This window comes from Mobula birostris, chromosome 23, assembly GCF_030028105.1.
Source record: "Mobula birostris isolate sMobBir1 chromosome 23, sMobBir1.hap1, whole genome shotgun sequence".
Taxonomy (NCBI): Eukaryota; Metazoa; Chordata; class Chondrichthyes; order Myliobatiformes; family Myliobatidae; genus Mobula; species Mobula birostris.
Genome location: NC_092392.1, coordinates 40,745,725 through 40,757,755, shown reverse-complemented (window position 1 = coordinate 40,757,755; position 12,031 = coordinate 40,745,725). Strand labels below are relative to the sequence as shown.

General features: G+C 38.3%; 1 protein-coding gene across 5 annotated transcripts in view; it reads right to left on the bottom strand.

The window, feature by feature from the left end:
- bltp3b (bridge-like lipid transfer protein family member 3B) overlaps window positions 1-12,031 on the bottom strand; it is a 132,097-nt gene that overhangs the window by 43,276 nt on the left and 76,790 nt on the right. For 3 of the 5 annotated variants that reach the window (XM_072241507.1, XM_072241505.1, XM_072241506.1), the window contains exons 10-14: window positions 9,918-10,094; window positions 8,624-8,781; window positions 3,214-3,355; window positions 1,712-1,786; window positions 232-422 (exon numbers count right to left, since the gene is read on the bottom strand). In XM_072241507.1, coding sequence (XP_072097608.1) covers window positions 232-422; window positions 1,712-1,786; window positions 3,214-3,355; window positions 8,624-8,781; window positions 9,918-10,094 — 743 coding nt within the window. The remainder of the gene's footprint in view (window positions 1-231; window positions 423-1,711; window positions 1,787-3,213; window positions 3,356-8,623; window positions 8,782-9,917; window positions 10,095-12,031) is intronic. The other 2 variants (XM_072241508.1, XM_072241510.1) reach the window with 1 other exon arrangement.

Below are 12,031 nucleotides of genomic sequence, written 5' to 3'. Positions count from 1 at the left end.
CCACATCACCCTCAACCTTTGTGTCATCAGCAAACTTACTAACCCATCCCTCCACTTCCTCATCCAGGTCATTTATAAAAATCACGGAGAGTTAAGATGCTGGATTTTAAATCTTCACTTAAATATGAACATGTTAGCATCTTAGACCAACCTGAAACACAAAAAAAACTTCTAATGATGATTAATTTTAATGTTTACATACTGTCACTGCAATACTACATATTAATATACCTTGAGCATTAATCCATCAACTCGTACGTCAACATGGTCATCTTCTTTCCCACTATCAAGCTTGTAGATGGCTGTGAACTGTTCCAGACTTTGCCGTAGATCTAGTATAAACTGGTTCAACCATAATATGCTCCTGGTATCTAGTGTCAACTGTAGTGCATTCATCTGTACATAAAGATTTGGGCAAGGAACTGCAGACAGGAATACAGCATTTTATTTCTGTACTTATCATATTACCACAATATTCAAAGCAAGGTCAATTATGTTAATGATCGTGAATTCTAACTTTCACCCAGCTAATCACAGCTGTGAATTATAATCAGAAATCTAATCAGTATTTCTCATGGAATGTGAATACAAATTGCTAAGAAGAAAACTTTACTAAAAATAGATTTTGCGATTTCAAAATTGATCAGATTTATTCATCCCTTATAAAAGGAAAATAATTTAACAAGCTGCAAAATTTAAAGAATACATATTTTCACCATATTGATTTGCCTTCACTATCTAATGCAATACATTACATTCACCATAACTTAAAATATATTGTTATTTCAGTCACTTTTTAAAATTAAAATCTAGCACTATTTCAAGTAATCAGAAGCTTGTATGTCAACCTTCAATATAATTACAGTTGAAGTGTTCAAAATGTTGGGTTTTTTGTTATTGACTACCTGTTGAAACTCTGTAAGATGAATGGGTAGAGTTTTACATACTGAAGTAATCAAGTGATGTGGAATTAGTGTTAGTTAAGTGGTGCTGAGATTAAAGGTCACTAACCTCACTGCGTGAGAAAGCAATCACACGAAGTTGAATGGCCTATTCTGCTTTAAATTCTAATGTTCTTATGGCTCAATCAAAAGGCTGTCAATATCAAACATTTACTCTGCTTCTTTCTACAGCAACTTTCAGCAAATTATATTTTGGACGTTAGCACTTTATATTAATATCTTTCTATACCTATAGAACCTTATTCAATACCTCTCCTTCATTTAAAGAGAATGAAAACAAACTTTTCCTACATTTTCCTCCAATTGATCGTTGCAAATTATATTTCAATATTTTTGATCAAAAGATTCTGCGGCTATTCATGATATCTGAGATTCTAATTCCACTCTTTAATACCCTAAATATTTTAACATTTTTATTAAAAAAAAATAAACTTTAAATTAAAAATGGCACGTTACTGCATGCATCATATAATTTGAGCAGAGATTTATTCAATCAACATGCCATGATTTACATTATAGTACCACGGTGTAAAGCATCTTTTAAATACACAAATATAATACTTCACCTTTAATACTTCATTGGTAATTAAGCAATGATACAATCTGGTGAAAATCCATTTTAAAAAGATTCAACTAAGCACATAATTTATTCCTCCAGATCAGATATAGTCATGCAGAATCATAAATGATATATGATTAACAATCAGCCCACAAACCAAGAGATTACTTTACAGTAATGATTGTGTAACCTGTACTGAAAAGGAGATCTAGGGCAGAACTTTGTTGTAGATTCTTTTCCAACCTGTCCAACACATTCCATAAGGCTATAATGCAAGGTCACAAAAACCAATTTAAACAGGAATAATCACTATCTTTAAAATGCAAGGCATTTTAGTCAAAATATAATACTCAGATGGTATGTCAACGCCACACACAGCCAATATTATCTGCTCAGATAAAACATTTTTGCAATATTTAGTCACTTATACTTCTGCTTATAAACCATTAAATGCATGTCATAGGATAGCTATATCTAGCAAGTATAGAATTAACATTACAAGTTAATTTCACTTCACTGATGAACTAAGAATATGACACCCCAATCATATTTGTGTGGCAAACAAATCATAGGCTCAATTTTTCCAGCATTTTGGAGAAAATACATTCACATTATCACTAGCCTCCGAGTGGGCGTTTGCTGTGAAATGGTGAATGATGACCATCTTGAAGATCAGTGCAAGGGACCACCTTGAAGTTGTTTGTCAGAAATTAAGTAAGATTTATTACTGTTTGAAACCTGGGCTTCTTTACAGTATTTTTCAGTATAGTCACACAGCATAGAAACAGGCCCTTTGGCCTAACTGGTCCATGACGATTAAGACACTCAACCAAGCCAGCCCTATTTGCATACTTTTGGCCCATACATCTTAAAATATTTCCTATCCAGGTGTACCTGCCCAGGTATTAATTGTTACTGTATCTGCTTCATTCACCTTCTCTGGAAGTCCATCCATTTACAGATCACTATGTGGAAGAGGTTTCCCCTCAGGTTAATATTAAATCTCTGCCCTCTCACCCTAAACCTATGCCTTTTAGTTGTTGATTTCCCTAGAAATAAATATTCAATCCGTCTATGCCCTTCAGGATTCTATACACCTCTGTAAGATCACCCCTCATTCTCCTATGCTACAGTGAATGGCAATAAAAAGTAATCTTACTAAAGACACCAGCTCTTAAAATGTTTATTGGCTTGTTGCATTGAATGGAGTTAATGTTCAAAAACTCAATGAACAATTGCAGGGGACAGATTAGATATTATTTTTGTGAATAATAAATAAGATAGTTTTGTTTTAAAAAGATTTTGTGGAATATTTTTGAGCTTTGAGAAAAGTCGCAACATAGTTTGCGGTAAACACTGAAAGGTTTTTATTTTACTGCATTGTACTCAAGAGGAACTTCAAATCTAAGCAAGGGGATTAAATCTTTTCATTCAAAAAAAATTAAAGATCCAACATCCATCCAAATATTCACAATAATCTCACTGCTTCTTTCTCTCTGGACAAATAAGGATTTCTACTGGATGTCATCACATTTAAAGTCTGCTGAACAAACTTTTGATAACACCATCTTAGAGTCATCTCAATCCAATTTCTTCTCCCACCCCTTCACCCCTCCCACACAATGTGTAGCTTTAAAGGCAAATTCTTTCCATCCCGCATATTTAATAAAAAAATTGAAAATGAACTCTTACTAGGAAAGTCTTTTCCATCTGGGAAATAATATTCAGTGAATTCAATGTGAATAGCTGCCATTTCTGATGGAAGATATAAAGACTTCTTATTGCAGCAAATCATAGCTTTGGGAGAATCTCTTCGCTGATCTGCTGTAGAAACCTGCAGGGGATCAAGTGAAGAATTTTTACCAAGTTAACAAGATGGCAATTTCACCATCATAGCAAGGCTTTGGAGCACTACACAAGTTCAAATCTATTAAAGAAAATTATGAAATAAAATTAACTCAAATCAACGATTAGTGGAGTAGTACCACTAGAGTTTTGACTGACAAAGAAAATACTGGTCACCAATATCCTTCACTCTTACCCGGTTATACAGAATTCTACTTATATACGATATGATTGGCCCTGAATGATGTTTAATGATGGAGTGGAAATACTACACCATGTTCTAAACACAAGCAACAATTTTAACATTCCTTTTTATAACAGATTAATCAATGCAAGAACAAGTTAAAACATTCTGTAAATGGCTATTCTTGTAAATTATAAATAAAACTTCAAGATACAATGTTACGAGCTGCAGTCTCCAACAGGGAATGTTCTTCAGGCAGGGGGAAACCTCTCCCTAGACAAAATTTCACAAAAAGTTTTGCTTTAAGTAGATAAGCTTAATTATTTTCAGACACTTTATAATATGCAATGGTAAAATTGTAAATATTAACATCAAAATGTCAGTTTTATAGATAATCTGACTTTGTTTTGAAAAGTAGTTTTCATATTTCCTTCAATCACATTAATAAATTCATCATCTTATCAGATGTAGTATCTTTAAATATTTAATCCTGACATTCCAATGTACAAGAAATCCAGATTAACTATTGAATTTTGTAATGATGCACGGTATTCCAAGTAACGTTTTAATTTCTTGTATTGTGCAAGCTACTGACTTTTTTAACAGGCACAAGACAATTGAGTCTATATTCAAGTACACAGATCAATCTTTTGTTTGGTGAATGTGTCCGGTTCTAGGGGAAATTCAATTTCAGCATAAATGTAGACTAAAAATTCTCTTGGCTGTATTAAAGTTGGATTAGGGAACCATGTTGTTTTTCACCTTAAAAGTATTGGAAAAGAGATTGTAAAAGCCAAATAACTGTACTAACTTAGCTGAGAATATACTTTCCTACAAATAAGCACAAAAATTCTGATTTGATTTTATGTGGAGTGAATTTTGGTTAAATGGGACACATCAGGACCAGTACATTTTGGCTCAATTAAATGGCTGCTCTAATAAGCTGAAGTTCCATGGAAATTAATTAAAAACATATATATAAGACAAACTACCTTTTGACAGAGTAGTAAATTACGTATTTAAATGAAATACAGAACAAATTAGAACACTAACAATATTACTACATTACTATAAAAACTGTAGTTCCAAATAGTTATCGAAGATGGATTCATCACTAAGTGCTGGAGGAACTCAGCAGGCCAGGCAGCATCTATGGAAAAGAGTAAACAATCGACGTTTCGGGCAGAGACCCTTCATCAAGACTGGGAAAAAAAGATGAAAAGTTAGGAAGTGATCCCTGCGGAAAGTGGGGTGGGAAGGGGAGATGTACTTGGTCGTGGGATACCTGGACTATACCTCTTCCCACCCTGTTACTTGTAAAAAATTGCCACCCCCTTCTCTCAGTTCCTCCGTCTCTGCTGCATCTGCTCTCAGTATGAGGCTTTTAATTTCAGAACTAATGAGATGTCCTTCTTCAAAGAAAGGGGTTTCCCTTCTTCCACCACCGACTCTGCCCTCACACACATCTCTTCCATTTCGTGCATGTCTGCCCTCACCCCATCTTCCTGCCACCCCACCAGCCACAGGGTTCCTCTTGTCCTCACTTATCACCCCATTATCCTCTACATCTAGCACATAATTCTCTGTGTAACTTCTACCGTCTCCAACGGGATCCCACTGCCAAGCACATCTTTGCCTTCCCCACCCTCACTTTCCACATTCCACAAGGGTCACTCCCTACACAACTCCCTTGTCCATTTGTCCCTCCCCACTGATTTTCCTCCTGTTCCACTTGCAAGGATAAGTAACAAGTGCCCTATATCTGCCCCTACACCTCCTCCCACACTACTATTCAGGGCCCGAAACAGCCCTTCCAGGTGTGCGACACTTCACCTGTGAGTCTGTTGGGGTCATCTACTGTATCCAGTATATCAGTGAGACCCGATGTAGATTGAGAGACCACTTCGCCGAGCACCTACACTCCAACCACCAGAAAAAGTGGGATCTCCCAGTGGCCACTCATTTTAATTCCACTTCCCATTCCCGTTCTGACATGACAGCCATGGTCTGCTCTACTACGGTGATGAGGCCACATTCAGGTTGAAGGAGCAACACCCCGTATTCCGTCAGGATAGCCTCCAACCTGATCTCTTGAACTTCTGGTAAATGCACCCCCCACTCCACCATACCACATTCCTGTTTCCCTCTCTCACCTCATCTCTTTACCTGCCCATCACCTCCCTCTGGTGCTCCTCCCTCTTCCCTTTCTTCCATGGTCTTCTACCCTCTACTCCCAGATTTCCCTTCTCCAGCCCTTTATCTCTTTCACCAATCAACTTCCCAGCTCTTTATTTCACCCCTTCTCCTCCCGGTTTCACCTGTCACCTACCACCTAGTACTTCTTCCTCTCTTCCGCCACCCCCCATCTTCTGAATGATTTCCTATCTTTTATTTCCAGTCCTAATGAAGGGTCTTCAGCCTGAAACATCAACTATTTACTTTCCCATTGATGTTACCTAGCCTGCTGAGCTCCCCCAGCATTTTGTGTGTGTGGTCTGCACACAGTTCCTTACTATGTGATTGGATTAGAGTGATGATCTTAATATGAAGCTATCAACTGCATCATTCTTGTCAACATACAATTTGTTCTAATTATATTATTGCAATTCTTCATCTGTGAACGAAGGAACTCTTAAATTGTTGAAACTAATTTGATTAAGCATGACCTAGAAACATAGAAAACAGGTGCAGGAGTAGGCCATTCGGCCCTTCGAACCTGCACCGCCATTCAGTATGACCATGGCTGATCATCCAACTCAGAACCCTGTACTTGCCTTCTCTCCATACCCCCGATCCCTTTAGCCACAAGGGCCATATCTAACTCATTGTGCCTAGTGAGCACAATGCATAAATATTCTATCACAGAATTATTTTCTATAAGACCCCCTAAAAATCAACAAGTTATTTTCCTCCTATCATTTGAAGGAAAAAATAACCTGCAATTTCTGTAGCCCTCAATTCAATTAGTGACAGTTATGAACACACTTTTCATAAAGTGAGCATCCCAAAGTTTTTGTTTTTGTTCTAGGGGTCTCTTAGCACATGCACACATTTTCAGTAATTATGTATGTGTTCTTGGGGTTGGAGAGATGTTGCCAAAGTGAAGACAGGTCATGTGTGTGAGGGAATAATGTCCACCTGCCCAGAAACAAGCAGCTCCGAGAACAGATAAGTAGACTGACATCATCCAGATGACCCCATTCATTCAATCTCTCCACCGTTGGCATACCAAAGCTGTTATGCCATCTGCCATGTTTTTACACATTTGAGTTACTCCAGCAGTACATCCCCAAGATTCAACCTTTACCAAAGAAGAAAAGGGCAGATAGAAATGCAGGTATTCTCCAAGTCACACAGCAAACTAACGTGGGTATAAGCTGTTTTCCCTTCATCTCAGCAGGTCAAACCATGGGACTCTTTACCTAGCAGTAACCTTGAAGCAACTCCACAGAAGGATTATAGTTCAAGACAGTAACTTGCCACATCCTTCAAGGTCAATTACAGTGACAACAAATATAGGTTTTGCTGAAAATTGAATACTGAAACTTGATCAAGCCCATTTAACAGTGAAATCACAAAGCACTTTCTGTAAATACATCATGCACAGACAATGATAATATTTTCCTGAGACAAGGAGGGAATCAGGCCACAGGAAACAAAAACATAATGGGTTGTATAGGTCAACCATGATTTAACCCTGTGGCAAAATGGCCTAAAGTTCTTAATACATTTTCCTATCATGAATGGACCAGAAAAAGATGAAGAAGGGTACAACAGATGACTGGAAACCTCAAGAAACAATTATGAAGCAAGACAGTTATGACACCAAATTAAAAATTTTCCTTGAGTCAATTCTCTAATCAAACAAACTACTCCAGATTCAGCCACTTGTTTACTTCATTTATGAGGGGTGATTGATAAGTTCGTGGCCTGAGGTAGAAGGAGTCAATTTTAGAAAACCTAGTACATTTATTTTCCAACATAGTCCCCTCCTACATATACACACTTAGTTCAGTGGTCATGGAGCATACGGATCCCTTCTTTGTAGAAGTGGTCAACAGCAGGGGTGATTGATAAGTTCGTGGCCTAAGGTAGAAGGAGATGAGTTATTAACTTCAAACTTTCTGCATTACCACTCAAAGAGTTGAACTGCCCGTGCATGCAACAAGACTGTCTTGGACCTCCAGGTGGTCTACAGCTGGGGTGATTGATAAGTTTGTGTGGGTCTCCTGTCAGCATCTGGACTCAAGGGAAAACACCACCAGTTTCTCCAACCTCTTTTAACAGCTCATATTCTCTAATCCAGGTAGCCTCCACCTTTGCATCTTCTCCACAGTCTCCATATTCTTCCTATTACAGGACTACCAGAACCACATGCATATTCCAAGAGCAGTCTGATATTTCTGTTTTATGCAGCTAAGTACCTTTGCATCTATTTATATTAAAATTTGTGAGACATGTCAACCCATTTATGTAATCTGCTCAGGTTTCTGTAAACACAGCAAGCGATTTAAGGTAAAGCAGACAAAAGTTGTGTCATGGGTAGATTTTTTTTAAAAACAGACATCTGTACAATGTTATCACACCCAAATATGACAAATTGGATACCACACTGGTTACACAAACTGAAGTTTCCATTTAACATCACCTCCATCGTTTGCTGCCAAACCCAATGTCAATCTGCAGAGATTATTTAAAGCAATTACCTCGTGAACTTCCCTTTTCACCCTTGAAAGAACATTGTCAAACAGTTTGAAAATCCAAAAGTAATGCTCCATTTCTATTACAAGCAATTGCAGTCGATTTGTATGACTCAAAATATTATGTGTTAATCAAGATAAATCTGCACTTAAGGTAACAGCTTATTTTTTGAAAAAGCTTACTAGCACCACATTGCAACAATTAAGTATTTGATGCACTAAAATACAAAACATGGATTCTTTGTAAGGTACAATATGTAAAGTTAAACATTTAAAGGATTAAAAAAAATCACATTAGAATTTAATACAAAACCTGTGATATACGTATCATGAAGGTCAAATTAATTCCAGCTCTAAAACATCAAATTCTCACCTGATAAATATTTAGATCCTCCACTCTAAAAACAACACAACTAGACAATAGCTTTGTTCTTGACTGTGGGCTAGTCGAAGATGAAACATTAGCAGGACTTGTTCCTTTTGACATCTGTTCTTTCCCTGTAGTAACAGGTTTATTTCTGAGTGTGGTCTCTACATAGATTAAAGAATAAACAATTAACATACCGGCCAAAAATTCAGTTTTTGAAGTAATAGCTACTGTTCAATAAAATCAATTTTTGTTTCAAACACTTTCCAGACAGAGTAGGCAAAGATTGTTCAATCAAGACACATGAAATAAAATGTTTGCCAAAAAAGACAATTCTTTTGGGTGGAATAAACTATCCAGGTGAACAATCTGCAATGAGAAAGCTGTTGTTTTCAATGGTCCTGTTCAAAACCACACATTTTAAGTTGAGCAAACCAAAGAAAAAGAAGGATATCAACTTCAAAATAAGCTTTGGTTGCAACTGATCATTCAAATTCTCTATGATGCAAAAAATACCTCAAGTCGGGAAACCAAAAAGAGAATTAGTGGACAGTTCAGATTTGTGTTTCGAAATAACACAAATACTTTATCATTATTTTTTGGACATTTTTCTTCACATGCACATGCTTTTCTTTGTTTAAAAAAAGCAAAATCCACTGTATGTCATTATAAGTATATCTGATAGCACATTTGAGCAATTAGCCTTTAACGAGCCACTGGACCACAGAGTGGCACAACAATTCACACTATTGCTCTACAGCTCCAGAGATCGAGATCTGTGTTCGATCCTGATCTTGGGGGGCTTTCTGTGGCATATATATAGCCTTTGCGCAACTGTGGCATTACCAGCCAGGTACTTTAGTTTTGTCCCCATTCTCCAAAAATGTGCCACAATATAGGTTAAATGTCTACTATAAGTTAACCCCTCAGTGAGAGGAGAATTGGTGGGATGGGGAGAGGGGGGTGGCTAATGTTAATGCAAGAGAAGAAAATGAGTGCTTGATGGCCCGCATGGATAAAATAGGGTAAAAGAGTATGGCTCAATTACTCTCTCCTTAGAACTACACCTTAAATAGTTAAGAATCCTATATGAAGCAAATACATTTCATCATGCCATACCATGCACTGCAAATTACAAGTTCGGTGCAAAACTAGAGCACCAATCCACAACCCCACCCCCCAAACACACAGATAACTAGAACTTTGTTGCATCAATCATGAGTTTATAACCTCTTTCCCCTACAAACACAGAAAATTCAATTCTTATAATTAACCATGAAAGCATACAGAGAATACTAACCTATTAATATGTGTGGAGGTGAATCATTTGGTGATGGAGCTTTGCTTTTATTATAATCCTTCACAGCTTGCTTCAGCATATCAACATTAGACTTGAATTCTTTCAGTAACTCCTTTGCCCAGTTTGATCTAGTTTTTGTAGACTCATTGTAGTGCATCCAATGCTGACAGCTGTCTCCTGAAAACGTTAAAAATCAAAGTCATTTATGTTAGTACAGGTGTCCCCCACTTTTCAAACGTTCGCTTTATGAAACCTCACTGTTACGAAAGACCTACATTATTTACCTGTTTTCGCTAACAGAAGGTGTTTTCACTGTTACAAAAAAAGGCAGCACGCGGAAAAAGCAGCGCGCGCACCGAACAGCCGCTCTCCCCCGGATTCGGAACTGCATTCTCGCCGGCATTGCTTAAACATGTGCCTGTGAGCAGCCGGTTGCAAGATGAGTTCTAAGGTATCGGAAAAGCCTGAAAGAGCTCGTAACGGTGTTACACAGCATAAAACTAGACATAATTAAGCGTTTCGATCGTGGTGAATGAAGTAAGGACAAAGTGAGTTTAGCTTGTGGAAGTTGACGAAGATAATCTTGAAGAGGTTTTGGCATCTCATGACCAAGAACTAATAGATGAAGAGCTGATGCAATTGGAAGAGGAAAGGATAACAATCGAAACCGAATGCCGTAGCGAACGGACTGAAAGTGAAGTCGTCCAGGAACTGAACTTGAAGCAACCGCGTGAGATTTTCGCTGCAATGATAAAGTACGACTTTAATTTTGAAAGGGTACGTCGGCTTAGGGCATATTTGCAAGATGGTTTGAATCCTTACAAAGAACTATATGATCTAAAAATGCGCGAGGCTAAGCAGTCAAGCAAGCCTTCCACATCAGCCACAACAGATGACGAACCTCAACCTTTGACATCAAAGCAGGCAGGCTTAGAAGAAGATGACCTGCCTGCCCTCATCAATAATGAGATGACACCCCATTGTCCCACCACCCCAACCCCTGGGCCGTGGACAGATACCCATTCGTGGAGAATGCAGCAGTAGCTGGGACACACCTAGCACATCTTTAAGAAAAAAAGCTGAAATAAACAAGCTAATTAATTAGGTGCCACCCGGCACATAAATGTCGGCCCAGATCAGAGACGATTGCATCGCCTCTGATCTGGGCCGACATTTACATGCCGGGTGGTACTTAATTAATTAGCTTGTTTGCTTCGGCTTTTTCTCAAAGATGTGCTGGGTGTATCCCGGCCACCGCTGTACCCCTGCATGCTTCACGGATCGGTATCGGTTCGCTGCCCGGAGGGTGGGGGCCACTGCACCACCCCAGCCTCCGAGACTCAGACTAACACACCATCATCAGTGTGCTCAGCGCCGTCCCAATTCTGGCAAGTGATACTACACTGTATACACATTATTTCTACTTTATATCCGCTGTGTATTTTTATGTGTTATTTGGTATGACTTGGCAGCTTCATGGTTTAAAGGTTACTGGAGAGTGCTTGCGCCGTGCTTCTGCCGAGAGCGTTTGCGTGAGATTTTCACTAACGGAGAACAGTGCAGCAATGATTGTGGAAAAGTATTTCTACTTTATATAGGCCGTGTATTCATCATATCATTCCTGCTTTTACTATATGTTGCTGTTATTTTAGGTTTTATGTGTTATTTGGCATAATTTGGTAGGTTATTTCTGGGTGTGCGAACGCTCACAAATTTTTCCCATATAAATTAATGGTAATTGCTTCTTCGCTTTACGACATTCCGGCTTACGAACCGTTTCATAGGAACGCTCTACCTTCGGATGGTGGGGGAAACCTGTAATCTCCAGTCATTTGACTATGAGTTATCCCCTGCCTACACAATAAATGCAAATTCTGGAGGAGACGGCAGTTACAACTTCTGAAAGGTCACTAGTACCCAACAGAATTTAAGTGCCTTTCCCATCCACTTTAAAAACTATTAACAGTAAAAATTTGGTCACAGTTTCACACTGCACTAAGTAACTTACAACTTCACCATCCCATGTGCTCCATAGCTGAATGTCCAACCCTATGAACTTGAAAGCACAAAGGCTGTCTCCTTCCATGCAATTGTTCCTAGGTGCCCCCATCATC